The sequence below is a fragment of the Scyliorhinus torazame genome, chromosome 16 (assembly GCF_047496885.1).
Source record: "Scyliorhinus torazame isolate Kashiwa2021f chromosome 16, sScyTor2.1, whole genome shotgun sequence".
Lineage (NCBI taxonomy): Eukaryota > Metazoa > Chordata > Chondrichthyes > Carcharhiniformes > Scyliorhinidae > Scyliorhinus > Scyliorhinus torazame.
Genome location: NC_092722.1, coordinates 179,894,162 through 179,910,716, shown reverse-complemented (window position 1 = coordinate 179,910,716; position 16,555 = coordinate 179,894,162). Strand labels below are relative to the sequence as shown.

Here is a 16,555-nt window from a genome sequence, read left to right as displayed (position 1 = left end):
TAGCAGTGTAGATCTCACCCAAAAAGCCAGCGAGAAACACCCTGCCAAACCCGCCAAAGTGGCTTCTTTGGCAGAATTCCGCACATCAGTTTAAACCCCGCCATTGTAGCTGGGATTTTAATTACGCTCATTAAATAAACTTGGAATAAAAAGCTGGCACTAGTAATGGTGACTGTGGTAGGCTATATTAGGGGTATCGCAATACCTAGGTGGGATGTACCTTATACTGTAGTATGAGTGGTAGAACCTGCCTGCTGGCCAGCAGGTGGAGCATAAAAGTCTGTGTTTCACCCACAGCAGTCATTCTGTACTGGAGCTGCTGGGGTAACTACTTGTTCATTAAAGCCTTCAATTGGACTACAATCTCGCTTCAGTAATGATTGATCGTGCATCAGTGACCATGGAAAAAGCTCAAATAGTCCTTTCGGGAAGGAAACCTGCCTTACTTATCTGGCCACACACTGGTCCGCAGGTCCACAACAATGTGGTTGACTTTGAATAAGTCCAGCAAGCCACTCAGATGTACCAAAAGCAACGCTTACGGACGTGCAAGAGCTTGGCTCACCACCAATTTCTCGAGGGTGATTAGAGACGAGTAATTGGAGACAAAGCTTTCATCTCAGGAAAGAATACAATAGCAGCATTTCTTAATGTGGAGATGCCGGTGTTGGACTGGGGTGAGCACAGTAAGAAGTCTTACAACACCAGGTTAAAGTCCAACAGGTTTGTTTCAAATCACTAGCTTTCGGAGCACTGCTCCTTCACCTGAGGAAGGAGCAGTGCTCCGAAAGCTAGTGTTTGAAACAAACCAGTTGGACTTTAACCTGGTGTTGTGAGACTTCTTACTGAGCATTTCTTAAGGCAGAGACAATTGTCACATTTGCAAAGGATGCAGATAAAGAGATTTTTTAAATAAAGGACAGAGAAAAGACGAGGGAAAAGGACAGAAGGCGTTGAATTCAGGTAGACAGTCCTGGCTGTCATCCAAATTGATGAGCTGAGAAATGGCAGAGACTTGCTCGTCTCTCTTTCTCTCCTTCACTCCAGCATTTATTGTTTCTCATTCATTCAGGAAGGCTGACATTTCAAATAGGTCGGATTGTAGCTTTACATTTTATGTAATTGACTTGCACTGCTTGCAAGAGTTCTACATTGAAAAACAATAAATGCTGGACAATAAATGCAATATTTATTCATTTGACAGGGAATAGGATGCTGGAGTGAATGCTGGTTTAGCATAGTGGGCTAAACAGCTGACTTGTAATGCAGAACAAGACCAGCAGCACGGGTTCATTTCCCGTATTGGCCTCCCCGAACAGGCGCCATAATGTGGCGACTAGGGGCTTCATTGAAGCCTACTTGTGACAATAAGCGATTATTATTATTGGACCTTGGTCCCGCCACATCATTATTTTCCCCTGAGATTAACACCACTCGGCAAAGACAATCTGTCTAGTCTGTGTCCGAGCATCCAGTCCCACATTTGATGGAGCAAGTTGCCGAAGCATTTTTGTATAAATGTATATGTGTTGTCTGTCATTCAGGCTGACAACAGCTGTAAGAGCTTCTCTATGTAAATAAGATTTGGCAACCAGAGGAAGGCTGACTTTCCAAATAGGTCGGACTGTAGCTTTACATTTTATGTAATTGACTTGCACTGCTTGCAAGAGTTTTATATTGAAAAACAGTAGATGGCCTACGATGGTATTTCAGGTTTACGTACATTATAACATCCACCCTACTTTATGCTTCACAGGCATATATCAGCGAGTGGTGTTTCGCTTCAATTCCTATTCTATTGTGCTGAGCTTTCTCATTTCTTGTTGTTTTTTGCAGCCCATCATTACCCTGGAGGAGAACGCCTCCTTTACATTCGCGACAGAGGGAATAAATAGCGTCACAGTGCAAGTATCTGCTGGGAATTCCATTCTTCAAGACATAAAGAGTATAGCTGTATTTGGTAAGAGCAAAGCCCACAATTTTATGGATACCATTATGGAGTAGATAGACACGGAGTGAAGAAAGACTTCGTTAGGTCGTGTTGCAGTGACATTTTGAGTACAATGTGTTCTTACGAGCCCTTCTCCTATGTAATTGTTTTACTGGTGTCTGTGGAGGGTTCTGAGCATGTGCGAGCTTTGGGCGGGCTTTTTAAGTCTGCAACTTGTGAGCAAGACCTGCCCTGTTTTCATAGCTATTACTGTTACTACTGTTCTGCAGAGTTTCTGTTATTTATTAAACTTGGTTATCTATTCATTTAAAGAAGTTCCTTCTTTAAAACATCGCATTCGATTACGCACTTTGTGGTCTCAATTTACCACAGATAGTTGAACCATTCTTCGCTCTCACTTTACGCCCTGAAATGTCCTCACCATTATGCAAATTTCCTAAATAGTTGGACAAAAATATAAGTTAACAAGCGCTTCACATCATCTCCCTCCACAGTAAGCTGACTTCCGCTGGAGCAAGAATTACCAAAAGAATTATCGCTCAATGCTGCCCAATTTCCAGGCAGTGTTCAGGGAGGCCAGGGTGGAAAATGTGGGGCGAAAGACCCCTTTTTTTGTTTGCTGGATCATTTTAACATTGGTCGGGTTTCTGCTGCCGCCTTTGCCAGATGCCAGGAATTGTCTGCCCAAATATGGGAAAGCAGATTGAATGAAGGAGGAAATGACAGTCTGACATTGTACATAATAATTTCCGTCATTATGCACTCAGCAACGCTGAATGTTGCTCACATCTGTAGCAAACAGGTGTCTCATCAGCGACGGGGAATAGGAACGACTGGAGTAACTTTGAACAGCCTCAGCTGACTCTTTGATGGAAAGAGAGCGACACACTGTGTTATTTCCTTTATTGGTGAGCTTTCAGTTTGCAAGTGGAAACAGCTGTCAAACCACAAGTGGGAATGCTGCCCGGTCCGTGAAGCTGCCACAGGTTTTAGAGTCCTCCAGCAGCGTACCGTCCCCGTCCCACTCTCACCTTGATGTAAGCTCCCAAACGACGGCAGCAACATCAATAGCAGCCCACCCTGAAGCCCAAAAGATTGGCAGGATGGATGCCGGGTCACTTGGGTCGGTAACAGCTCCATCCTGCCATACTTGCACCAGCAATCTTGACCATAAAGGACAATGCATGGCAGCATTGTGGTGAGGTTGCTGGACGAGTAATCCACAACCCTGGAGACATGGGGCGTCATTCTCCGACCCCCCGTCGGGTCGGAGAATGGCCGTTGGCCGCCGTGAATCCCGCCCCCGCCGAAGTCTCCGGTACCGGAGATTGGGCGGGGGCTGGAATCGGGCCACGCCGGTTGGCGGGACCCCCCCGCTCAATTCTCCGGCCCGAATGGGCCGAAGTCCCGCCCAGAAATTGCCTGTCCCGCCGGCGTAAATCAAAGCTGGTATTTACCGGCGGGACCAGGCGGCGTGGGCGGGCTCCGGGGTCCTGGCGCGGGCGCGGGACGATCTGACCCCGGGGGGTTGCCCCCACAGTGGCCTGACCCGCGATCGGGGCCCACCGATCCGCGGGCGGGCCTGTGCCGTGGGGGTACTCTTTCCCTTCCGCCTCCACCACGGCCTCCACCATGGCGGAGGCGGAAAAGACTCTCCCACTGTGCATGCGCGGGAAACTGTCGGTGGCCGCTGACACTCCCGGGCATGCACCACATTTCCACGCCAGCTGGCGGGGCACCAAACGCCATTTCCGCCAGCTGGCGGGGCAACAAACGCCATTTCCGCCAGCTGGCGGGGCGGAAATCCCTCCAGCGTCGGCCTAGCCCCTCAATGTTGGGGCTCAGCCCCCAAAGATGCGGAGCATTCCGCACCTTTGGGCCAGCGCGATGCCCGTCTGATTGGCGCCGTTTTTGGTGCCAGTCAGTGGACATCGCACCGTTGGGGGAGAATTTCGCCCCCGAGGCGGGATTTTCTGGCATTTCCCGCCTGCCGGATCTGCCAGTCCCGCCGAAGCTAGCCCCCGCCATGCACTCCCTAGCGGTGCGAAGGGCGAGCCATAGACTTTGGCAGGAGCCGTCTATGCCATGGGGAAACCCACTGCGGGGTGGGGGGGGGGGGGGGTTTGGAAATTTCTAGCCTTGAGTTCAAATCTCCTCGCAGAATTAAAATTCAGATAATGAAATACCTCTGGAGTTAAAAAGCTAGTTTAACCATGTTAAAATGTGTAGTAATAATGACAATGAAACTGCCAGATTGTTGTAAAAACCCATTGAGTTCATTGCAAACTGAAAGCTCAGTCTTTGACCCTTGGCTGTTCAATAATTACAGCCAGCAGTTTTATAAATTTAAACACAATTACTTTTTATTTATAACAAGAACTGCAATGAGTTCTTTCATACTTTTAGAGAGGGATGTCTTCTGTTGTTAGTCGGTGTGAGCTCTACAGCCCCACTTGAACAGCCCGTGGCCTGATGGATAAGGCACTGGACTCCTGAGCCAGGGATTGTGGGGTCATATCTCATCTGGGGTGGAGTAAAGTTTGGTCCAGAAACAAATCTCAAAGCTCTTTCTCCAGATGGCATAGTGGTTAGCGCTGCTGCCTCACAGCGCCAGGGACCGGGTTCAATTCCGACCTTGAGTGACCTTCTATGTGGAGTTTGCACAATCTCTCTGTGTCTGCCTGGGTTTCCTCCGGGTGCTCCGGTTTCCTCCCACACTCCAAAGTCACGCAGGTTAGGTGAATTGGCTATGCAAAATTGTCCCTTGATGTCCAAGAACTTGAGTGGGTAAACGGGAATAGGGAGAGACCATGGGCCGATGTAGGATGTTCTTTCAGAGGGTCGGTGCAGATTTGATGGGCCGAATGGCCTCCTTCTGCACTGTCGTGATTCTATGATCTATGTGTCTCCAGACTCACAGCAATATGGTTGATTCTAACTTCCCTCTGAAATAGCTGAGAGCTGCTCATTTGTACCAAACTGCCATGGTTGCAGCAGCTCATGACATTGGCTCCGCACCAACGTACCCCCTCACATTTTTGGAGTGCACTGCCCCCATGGGGCAGAGAAAGGGCTGACTTGTTTGCAGCCTGCAAAGAGAATGTTGACTTGCTACATTGGCTGTGTAACTGTGCTGCTCAGAGGGAAAGTATTGCTCACTGACAACTTTGCATTGGCAACTCGAGATGGCCAACAAATGTTGGCCTTGCCAGCAATTCCCAGATACCTTGGAAGCATGTGAGCTGCCAGATCAGGGGCGAAATTCTCCCCAAACGGCGCGATGTCTGCCGACTGGCGCCCAAAACGGCGCCAATCAGACGGGCATCGCGCCACCCCAAAGGTGCGGAATGCTCCGCATCTTTGGGGGCCGAGCCCCAACATTGAGGGGCTAGGCCGACGCCGGAGGGATTTCCGCCCCGCCAGCTGGCGGAAACGGCCTTTGTTGCCCCGCCAGCTGGCGCGGATATGACATGTCGGGGCGGCGCATGCACGGGAGCGTCAACGGCCGCTGACAGTTTCCCGCGAATGCGCAGTGGGGAGAGTCTCTTCCGCCTCCGCCATGCTGGAGACCGTTGCGGAGGCGGAAGGGAAAGAGTGCCCCCACGGCACAGGCCCGCCCGCGGATCGGTGGGCCCCGATCGCGGCCAGGCCACCGTGGGGGCACCCCACGGGGTCAGATCCAGGACCCCGGAGCCCGCCCACGCTGCCTTGTCCCGCCGGTAAACAGGTACTCTAATTTACGCTGGCGGGACAGGCAATTTATCGGCGGGACTTCGGCCCATTCGGGCCGGAGAATCCAGCGGGGGGGCCCGCCAACCGGCGCGGCCCGATTCCCGCCCCTGCTGAATATCCAGTACCGGAGACTTCGGCAACCAGCGGGGGCGGGATTCACGGCGGCCAACGGCCATTCTCCGACCCGCTGGGGGGTCGGAGAATGACGCCCCAGTTTTTTATTTCCTTGAAAATGAAATCCTGGAGACATGAGGCGGGATTTTCTGGCATTTCCCGCCATGAAGGGAAGTTAAGAATCAACCATATTGCTGTGAGTCTGGAGACACATAGATCATAGAATCGCAACAGTGCAGAAGGAGGCCATTCGGCCCATCGTGTCTGCACCGACCCTCTGAAAGAGCACCCTACATCGCGATTCTCCCAGCCACATGCCGGGCTGGAGAATCGCCGCAACCGCGACACGGTGCCCCGACGCCGGCGCGCGATTCTCCAAGGTGGGGAGAATCGCCGGCACTTGCGGCGGCGCGTTTGGCACGGCTGCTGTACGAGGCCGGTCAGCCGATTCTTCGGACTGGATGGGCGAGCGGCCGCGCGGAAAAAGCAGAGTCCCGCCGGCAGCGAAAGGTTGGGGGGGGCGGTCTGTTGGGGGAGGGGGGGGGGGGGCTCCATCCCCGGGGAGCGCCTCCGATGGGGTCTGGCCCGCGATCGGGCCCCACCGATCGGCGGGCCGGCCTCCCCCCCCCCCCCCCTCCCTCCCCCACCCCGGGCCTACTTTGTTGCGCATCTGGCCACAGAACCCCCGCTCCATGTTGCCTCGGAGCCGGCGCGTTCCGTAAAGCCACCGCTCATGGGCGTGAACCGCTCCAGCACTGTGCTGGCCCGTGCCCGCGCTCATTTCACACCGTCGTGAAACACAACGGCGTTCACGACGGCGCGGACACTCTGTCCCGCGATCGGAGAATCGCGCCCCCTGTATCTCAAGGGTGGTCTCAGAATGGGTCACGAGTGCAGCCAATCACCATTGCCATTCCGACCTTCAACAAACAAGGCCCGACGCTCTCAAATTCCTTCCCTGAACTTTGTCACCTCTCTCTCCTCCTTTAAGTTTAAATCCTCCCTCTCTGAAACTCTTGCTCATGCCTCCTTTTGGTTTGCAGCCATTCCTGCCTGATATCACTCCCGTGAAGCAACTTAGCATCCTTTCCCAGTTTAAAGGTGCCATAGAAATGCACATATTGTTGTTGAAAGATGGATTGACCATGAAAGGCTGTGAAATTTAAAAAAAATAGAAAACGAGTAAAAGAAAATTGGAGCAGCGCTTTTCGTCGAGCGAAGGAAGTGACCCTGAAGCAACTTCTGAAAATGAAAATAATTTTCTTGTTTTGTCCAAAACCTATTCTGATCAACATGTGACCCTGAAAGCCATAACTCTTCTCACAAATTCCTCTTGTCTTCATCCTGCAGATTCTCACCGCTCGTTGCTCCTGTCATTTACACCAAATTTGGAAGATTACAACCCAGACATTCCGGAGTGGAGGCACGATCTCAGTACTCTTGTCAAAAGAACCCTCGGACAGGTAGGTTGGAGAAGAAAGAAGCGCCACACCATCAAGGGAGCAATTTTCCTTTGATCTTCTCCAGCCGTAACTTCGCTGCATGTGCAACCCAAGCCCTGGTCACGCTGCACCTCCAGCCAACTTAGCAAGCTGTAGATTTAGCTCTGAGGCAATCACTCCTAACTTTGTTACGACACCCTAGACTAGGGCGCAACATAATTGAATGAACCAATAATTCTTAGAAAAATGCCCAAAGTCTTTGGCCCTTGGCTGCCCAATAATTACAGTCACCAGGTTTGTAAATTTAAACACAATTACTATTTTATTTATAACAAGAACTATAATGAAATATGTAGCAAATGCATCTGGTTAACTATTATTTAATTTCTAATCCCCCCATTTTAACTTGTCCCAACCCTTTATATACACACACACAAACAAACACAGAGGGGAAGAGAGGGGTGAAGGACAAGGATAGAAGTAAAAAGATATAAGTCTTTGTTTCAGGTGGTTGCTTCTAGCACCTTTCTTCTCAACAAACTTTTCGGTTCAAGGTTTTCACTGTAGATTCATTCAGCTTCTGCAGTTTTAGAAATAAAGCAGATTACAGCAATTATGGATGAAGCACGAGGGAGAGAGAGCAGGTCCTTGTCTCTGTGTGTCCAAGTCTCAACTCTGGTTTCCTTCGGTCTCTGGAAGTCGTCCCACTCAGGCAGGATCCAATCACCACCTGTTACCAGGCAGAATACAGCCCTTTGGCCAATTCCTGGCCACCAGCCAACCAATCGAATCGAGCCCCACCCCATTCCTCGGGTGCCACAGAGTCTGGGTTTTGCTGTCCAAAGATAGCAGTGTTCCCTTTTGTAATCTTTGAATTCCTCATTTCCCCTGCTCGACTTAAAGGTATATGTCCATGAAGGATCCATGGATCAAACTGATAATGGCAAACAAATAAAGAAAGGGAAAATAAGTGAATAAGCAGGGAGGACCTTACAACTTGCAGAAGGGCTGACATATGGATTCGCATGGTGCCAGAGAACGGGATGAAAGGAAATACCTGGTGGGTTTGGGGAGGTTTTGTCTCTCAGTTGTCAGTGCGTGTATCAATTGAAAGCAGGCTGAACAATCTGAACCCACTGCACCTGAGAACTGGCCCCTAACAGAATGTTGAAATAATTCACCAAGACAAAACACAAAATGATGCTCTCATTAAGATCTGAGAGAGCAGTTAGAGTATAGGTTGAGGCGAATAGGATTTCATTCTTTTTTAAAAAATTCCAATTGGGGACAATTAAGCATGGCTAATCTGTCGACCCTGCACATCTTTAGTTTGTGGGAGTGACACGGGAAGAATGTGCGAAGTCCACACGGACAGTGACCCGGGGCCGGGATCGAACTCCGTGCTGCCCCTGAGACGAATAGGATTTAAAGGGAAGCTAGATACATACATGAATAAGAATGGAATAGAAAGATAGCTGATTGGACGAGATGGGTGGCATTATTGCCTCACAGCACCAGGGACCCGGGTTCAATTCCGACTTCGGGTGACTGTGTGGAGTCTGCACATTCTTCCCGCATCTGGGTGGGTTTCCTCCGGGTGCTCCGGTTTCCTCCCACATTCCAAAAATGTGCAGGTTAGCTGGATTGGCCATGATAAATTGCCCCGAGTGGGTTACGGGGATGGGGTGGAGGATCGGACCTAGGTAGGTTCTTTCAGAGGGCCGGTGAAGATTCGATAGGCCGAATGGCCTCCTTCTGCACTATAGGGATTCTGTGATTCTGTGGTAAGAGAGGTGGAATATAAACACTGGTAAGGATCTGTTTAAGGCAAATGGCCTGTCTTGGTGCTGTGGGCGGGATTCTACAGCTGTGTCTGCCCAACGACCGGAGAATCCCGGCCGAGGTCAATGGACATCTCCATTGTCCGCGATTAGCCTGTGGCATTCTTGCGGTGGGCGGGGGGGGGGGGGGGGGGGGGGGGAGAATTCAGCTCTGTCTGTTCTATGTAATACTTTAACCCATTCCATCCCATTAATAGTAACACAGACAACACGGTGAACAAAATGGCAGTCTGATCTGATTTTTGTGGTACATGGGGAGTCAGAATTTGCTTTATGATTTGAGGTGGCTTTGAAAGTGACTTCAAGCTGCCTCTGCTCCCTGTGGGAATTTGCTACAAAGTAAACTGGTCAAATTAAAATCCAACAGTTGAGATGCCCAAGCTCAAGCCATTACCATTAGTGCTAATTTAAATGTACATTTAATAAGATTCCTTGCAAGAATATTCCTTAACATATCCCAGAAATGTAATAAGGAGCCACCCAGAGATTCTTGTGAGTTGTTGCTATCAAATAATGATCGGTAAAGGTTGATTCTGAGGGACAGATCTCCTGCTGAGGAGTCTTGTTGAAAGGAATCGGTCAGTGTGAGGATTATCATATAATTGAGAGCTTCTGAAAGTTTAATTACATTTGGCAAGGCTCCATATATATATAGACCATCACAAAATTATTTTTACCCCGTGCAATAAAGAATTTTAATACAACCTCAGGCTTGCTAATATCTAGGACAATTGGACAAGTAAAGACACTTCTAATTCTTAAAAATGACCTTGGCTCATAAATTGACAAGCTCCTCTCTGAGCCAGGAGATTGGGAATTCCGATTCTTAAATGTCGGACCTGGAGACCTAACTGTCGGGGAGCGAGGAACAGAGTTAACACCTCTCAATGATTCAAGTCCAAGATGACTATTCTTGGTTCCAATGAAGGAATCATATCAGGCACAAAGTGTTAAAGCTGCTTCTCCCTCCACAGCTGCTGCAAGACCTGCTGAGTTTTCCCAGCACTTTCTGTTTTTACTTCAGATCTCCAGCAACTGCAATATTTTGCTTTTATCTCACTGTTGGCGAGTGCTGTGTTCATAAACAAACATTAAATCCACGTGAGCTGCCGTGTTTGACGCGGATGTTAAAGGTTCCATTCTATTAGTCAAAAAGGATCGGGAGCTGCTTGGTCTCCCCGTTCCTCAAAGTCTGCCTCCAAACAACCCGGCCTTGTAATACACCAAGGTGGCTGCTTCCGAAGCACTACACTTCAAAATAATTTATCGTATGCTTCTGCAAAATCTGTGATGCACTATCAATTACGACGAGACGAGAGTAGAGAGTAATCGAGGCTTTATTAAGCAGAGATGTGTTGCCTCCTACAGCTGCTGCCGAAATGGTTGCAGCTCGGTGAGCACACACATTTATACTCCACCTACTGGGTGGAGCCAGCAGGCAGGGATCTACTCCCGTACCTGTAGTACAGGAGCCTTACTGTATTACATCTCATGGGCGAAATTCTCCGTAATCGGCTTGATGTCCGCCGACTGGCGCCAAAAACGGCGCGAATCAGTCTGGCATCGCGCCGCCCCAAAGGTGCGGAGGTCTTTGCATCTTATGGGGCCGAGCCCTCACCTTGAGGGGCTAGGCCCGCGCCGGACTGATTTCCGCCCCGCCAGCTGGTGGGAAAGGCCTTTGGTGCCCCGCCAGCTGGCGTGGAAATTACATTTCCGGGCGGCGCATGCGCGGGAGCGTCAGCAGCCGCTCACGGCATCCCCGCGCATGCGCAGTGGAGGGAGTCTCTTCTGCCTCCGCCATGGTGGAGACCGTGGCGAAGGCGAAAGGAAAAGAGTGCCCCCACAGCACAGGCCCGCCCGCGGATCCGTGGGCCCCGATCGCAGGCCAGGCCACCGTGAGGGCCCCCCCCCCGGGGCCAGATCGCCCCGCGCCCCCCGCAGGAACCCGGAGCCCGCCCGCGCCACCTTGTCCCGCCGGTAAGAGAGGTGGTTTCATCCACGCCGGCGGGACAGGCATTCTCGCAGCGGGACTTCGGCCCATCCGGGCCGGAGAATCGCCGGGGGGGGGGGCCCGCCAACCGGCGCAGCGCGATTCCCGCCCCCGCCGAATATCCGGTGCTGGAGAATTCGGCAACCAGCGGGGGCGGGATTCACGCCAGCCCCCGGCGATTCTCTGACCCGGCGGGGGGTCGGAGAATCTCGCCCCATATACGTCATATATACAAACAGTGGTGACTACCACAGTCTTATATAAATAAACGCAAGCGTTTCTTTGTAATAATGAAAGGTTAGCTCATTTGTTTGTTTGGCAGTGGCAAACACCAGGGGTGGGATTCTCCGCCATTCCAGCCGCCTGTTTCTCAGCGGTGCGCTGTTCGCTGCCACCGGGATTTTTCCATTGAAGCCATCCCACGCTGCCGGGAAACCAGCAGGTGGGGGTGCGCTGCTGGTGGGAACAGAGAATCCCAACTGCCGGAGAACTCCGGCCCATGTCAGGTTTAAACCCTTTTCCCAGCACTTGTCTGCTCTTGCATTCCAAGTGCAAATCTAAATGCTTCTTAAATGTTGTGAGGGTTCCTGCCTCTGTCACCCTTTCAGGCAGCGAGTCCCAGATTCCCATCACCCCCTGGGTGAAAAAGCTTTTCCTCAAATGAAGAAGGCCTATGGTGTGCTCGCGTTCATTAACAGAGGGATTGAATTTAAGAGCCGTGAGGTGATGATGCAGCTGTACAAAACTTTGGTAAGGCCACATTTGGAGTACTGTGTACAGTTCTGGTCGCCTCATTTTAGGAAGGATGTGGAAGCTTTGGAAAAGGTGCAAAGGAGATTTACCAGGATGTTGCCTGGAATGGAGAGTAGGTCTTACGAGGAAAGGTTGAGGGTGCTAGGCCTTTTCTCATTAGAACGGAGAAGGATGAGGGACGACTTGATAGAGGTTTATAAGATGATCAGGGGAATAGATAGAGTAGACAGTCAGAGACTTTTTCCCCGGGTGGAACAAACCATTACAAGGGGACATAAATTTAAGGTGAAAGGTGGAAGATATAGGAGGGATATCAGAGGGAGGTTCTTTACCCAGAGAGTAGTGGGGGCATGGAATGCACTGCCTGTGGAAGTAGTTGAGTCAGAAACATTAGGGACCTTCAAGCAGCTATTGGATAGGTGCATGGATTACGGTAAAATGATATAGTGTAGATTTATTTGTTCTGAAGGGCAGCACAGTAGCATTGTGGATAGCACAATTGCTTCACAGCTCCAGGGTCCCAGGTTCGATTCCGGCTTGGATCACTGTCTGTGCGGAGTCTGCACATCCTCCCCGTGTCTGCGTGGGTTTCCTCCGGGTGCTCCGGTTTCCTCCCACAGTCCAAAGATGTGCAGGTTAGGTGGATTGGTCATGATAAATTGCCCTGAGTGTCCAAAATTGCCCTTGGTGTTGGGTGGAGGTGTTGAGTTTGGGTAGGGTGCTCTTTCCAAGAGCCGGTGCAGACTCAAAGGGCCGAATGACCTCCTTCTGCATTGTAAATTCAATGATAATCTATGATTAATCTATGACAAAGGTTCAGCACAACATCGTGGGCCGAAGGGCCTGTTCTGTGCTGTATTTTCTATGTTCTATGTTTTTCTATGTAAATCCCCTCTGAATCTTCTTCCCTTGGCGTGAAATCTATGTCCCCTCTACTAAGGGGTAAAACTCCTTCCTATCTATATCCTTCAGAATTTTGCACACCTCAATCAGGTCCCTCCTCAGCCTTTCCTGCTCTAAGGAAAACAACCCCACCCTAATTAGCCTAGCTGAAACGCTCCAGCCCAGGAAACACCCTGGTGAATCTCCTCTATACCATGCCTGGTGCAATCACATCCTTCCTTAAGTGTGGCCACCAGAACTTCACACAATACTCCAGCTGTGGCCTAACCAGCATCTCAGTAATCCAGCATCTTTGCTGGCAACCTGATTACCAAATTTGTTACATCCACTTCCTTGGTTAGTCGTGGTGGGATTACAAATACAAACTTTGAGTTGCTAATCCAGGTGCATAAACACTACTGTCCCCTTGTAGTTAATTATTACAAACAGGAGCTAAACAAAACCAGGTCAACTGTAGAGAGGGTCAAGGTGATGATTAAGGAGGTATGGTTCTAAATATGGCAAACTCAATCAGTATTTTGAAAATGGCAAGTGCCAAATATTCATTGAGAGGTCACCACCTCATTTCTCCAAAGTTATAAGTAGCACAGTACTGGCTTGCAAATCAATAGCAAGTTGTTATAAATCTTAAATGTATGAAATGGCCACAGAAAAGGAAGCATTGTTATGGGGAAAACAATGATAAAACTAGCTGAAACAATAGAACGTAGGGCACCCGCTGTCTATTTTCCAGGCATTACATGGCCTTGCAATCCTCCAATGTGGAAGCAGAGAGTGCATGATGATTACAAGCAAAGGGCTGCACGGTGGCGGAGTGGTTAGCACTGCTGCCTCACGCACCGAGGACCTGGGTTCGATCCCAACCCCTCTCCATGTGGAGTTTGCACATTCTCCCCGTGTCTGCATGGGTCTCACCCATGCAATCCAAAGATGAGCAGGGTAGGTGGTTTGGCCATTTCCCCTTCATTGGAAAAAAAAAGAATTGGACACCTGGGGCGAAATTCTCCCCCAACGGCGCGATGTCCGCCGACTGGCGCCAAAAACGGCGCCAATCAGACGGGCATCGCGCCGGCCCAAAGGTGCGGAATGCTCCGCACCTTTGGGGGCCGAGCCCCAACATAGAGGGGCTACGCCAACGCCGGAGGGATTTCCGCCCCGCCAGCTGGCGGAAATGGCGTTTGGTGCCCCGCCAGTTGGCGCGGAAATACGGCGCATGCGCGGGAGCGTCAGCGCCGTCGACAGTTTCCCGCGCATGCGCAGTGGGGAGAGTCTCTTCCGCCTCCGCCATGGTGGAGGCCGTGGCGGAGGCGGAAGGGAAAGAGTGCCCCACGGCACAGGCCCGCCCGCGGATCGGTGGGCCCCGATCGCGGGCCAGGCCACCGTGGGGGCACCCCCCGGGGTCAGATCGCCCAGCGCCCCCCCCAGGACCCCGGAGCCCGCCCGCGCCGCCTGGTCCCGCTGGTAAATACCAGCTTTGATTTACGCCGGCGGGACAGGCAATTTCTGGGTGGGACTTCAGCCCATCCGGGCCGGAGAATTGAGCGGGGGGCCCGCCAACCGGCGCGGCCCGATTCCCGCCCCCGCCCAATCTCCGGTACCGGAGACTTCGGCGGGGGCGGGATTCACGGCGGCCAATGGCCATTCTCCGACCCGGCGGGGAGTCGGAGAATGACGCCCTTTAAATTAATTTTTAAAATTAGATGATTACAAGCCAGAAATGCATCATACTGCGCGATAGCATGGTGGTTAGCACAATTGCTTCACAGCTCCAGGGTCCCAGGTTCGATTCCCGGCTTGGTTCACTGTCTGTGCGGAGTCTGCACGTTCTCCCCGTGTGTGCGTGGGTTTCCTCCGGTAGGTTAGGTACATTGGCCATGATAAATTGCTCTTAGTGTCCAAAATTGCCTTTAGTGTTGGGTGGGGTTACTGGGTTATGGGGATAGGGTGGAGATGTGGGCTTGGGTAGGGTGCTCTTTCAAAGAGCCGGTGCAGACTCGATGGGCCGAATGTCCTCCTTCTGCACTGTAAATTCTGTGAATCTATGTTCAAGGTGAAAGGGTCACTCCTATCCCTGAAACAGCTGTGGTCCTCTCTTCAATCACTCTTTGCCAGGAATTTACCTCATCAATGCTTCTGAAGTGATTTGAACAAAATGAGGCTGAAGGCCCAATATCAGGTTTACCTCAGGCCACACTTGTCGGTCAGAAGCAGAGATTGATCTCCGCACTCACCCCCATCCCCTGACTGTCCCAACACCCCCACCCCCAACCTGGCCATTGAGCTCAGTTTGTCATTGGACGGTGATGTGGGGTAACAAGCTTGGCTTGTTTTTTTTTTCATCTATCACATAGTTCACCTTGCGTTTAGGATGAATTGCTGCTTCTAGACAGTCAGCCAACTTGCTTTATTACGTACAGCTGCAAAACTATTGCAACTTGTTTCCAGAAGCAGTGAGATCTTTTGCCACGCTGTTCAATTTTAATGTTAATTTACTAAGTAGTTCAAAATCTAGGGCGTCATTCTCCGACCCCCCGGCGGGTCGGAGAATGGCCGTTGGCCGCCGTGAATCCCGCCCCCACCCCCGCCGAAGTCTCCGCTCCCGGAGATTGGGCGGGGGCGGGAATCCGGCCGCGCCGGTTGGCGGGACCCCCCACTGGATTCTCCGGCCCGGATGGGCCGAAGTCCCGCCCAGGAATTGCCTGTCCCGCCGGCGTAAATTAAACCTGGTATTTACCGGCGGGACCAGGCGGCGTGGGCGGGCTCCGGGGTCCTGGGGGGGGGGGGGGGGGCGCGGGGCGATCTGACCCCGGGGGGTGCCCCCACGGTGGCCTGGCCCGCGATCGGGGCCCACCGATTCGCGGGCGGGCCTGTGCCGTGGGGGCACTCTTTCCCTTCCGCCTCCGCTACGGCCTCCACCATGGCGGAGGCGGAAGAGACTCTCCCCACTGCGCATGCGCAGGAAACTGACAGCGGCCGCTGACGCTCCCGCGCATGCGCTGGGAAACTGACAGCGGCCGCTGACGCTCCCGCGCATGCGCCGCATTTCCGCGCCAGCTGGCGGGGCAACAAACGCCATTTCCGCCAGCTGGCGGGGCGGAAATCCCTCCGGCGTCGGCCTAGCCCCTCAATGTTGGGGCTAGGCCGCCAAAGATGCGGAGCCTTCCGCACCTTTGGGCCGGCGCGATGCCCGTCTGATTGGCGCCGGCTTTGGCGCCAGTCGGCGAGCATCCCGCCGTTGGGGGAGAATTTCGCCCCTAATCTTTTTAAAGCAAAGTAATTCTACGCATGTCAAATCCTGATCTTCCTGGTCCAGCGAAACCATCCAAACGTTTTTTCCTCCTTCACCCGTTTTCCTCCAACCACAAGTACATCATGTTCAAAAGAGAAACCCTGATTTAACAATTCACTCCGCTTGCAAGCATTAAGCAATCAAAATACACAATGGCTTAATTAGATATATAAGGCTGCATTTAATGTGGGCAGCAGGGTAGCACAGTGGTTTGCACAGTGGCTTCACAGCGCCAGAGTCCCGGGTTCAATTCCCGGCTTGGGTCACTGCCTGTGCAGAGTCTGCACGTTCTCCCCGTGTCTGCGTGGGGTTTCCTCCGGGTGCTCCGGTTTCTCCGTCCCGCCGCGCCAGATTTCTGGTTCAGCACGCCGGTGGGATGCTCCGTTTCGCCGGCTGGTCCCATTGTGGGGCAGCCCCACGGGGTCGGGAAACCCCCGGACTGCCGGCAAAACGGAGCATCCCGACGGAGGGGAATCCAGCCCGTGATGTTAGGTGAATTGGACATTCTGAATTCTCCCTCCATGTACCCGAACAGGTGGT

The 16,555-nt window shown here is 51.9% G+C and overlaps 1 protein-coding gene across 2 annotated transcripts in view; it reads left to right on the top strand.

Annotated features, from left to right (window-relative positions):
* The window catches only part of LOC140393265 (VPS10 domain-containing receptor SorCS1-like), a 1,354,213-nt gene that overhangs the window by 1,257,773 nt on the left and 79,885 nt on the right, over positions 1 to 16,555 (top strand). For both annotated transcript variants that reach the window (XM_072479549.1, XM_072479548.1), the window contains exons 21-22: positions 1,837 to 1,960; positions 7,148 to 7,260. In XM_072479549.1, coding sequence (XP_072335650.1) covers positions 1,837 to 1,960; positions 7,148 to 7,260 — 237 coding nt within the window. The remainder of the gene's footprint in view (positions 1 to 1,836; positions 1,961 to 7,147; positions 7,261 to 16,555) is intronic.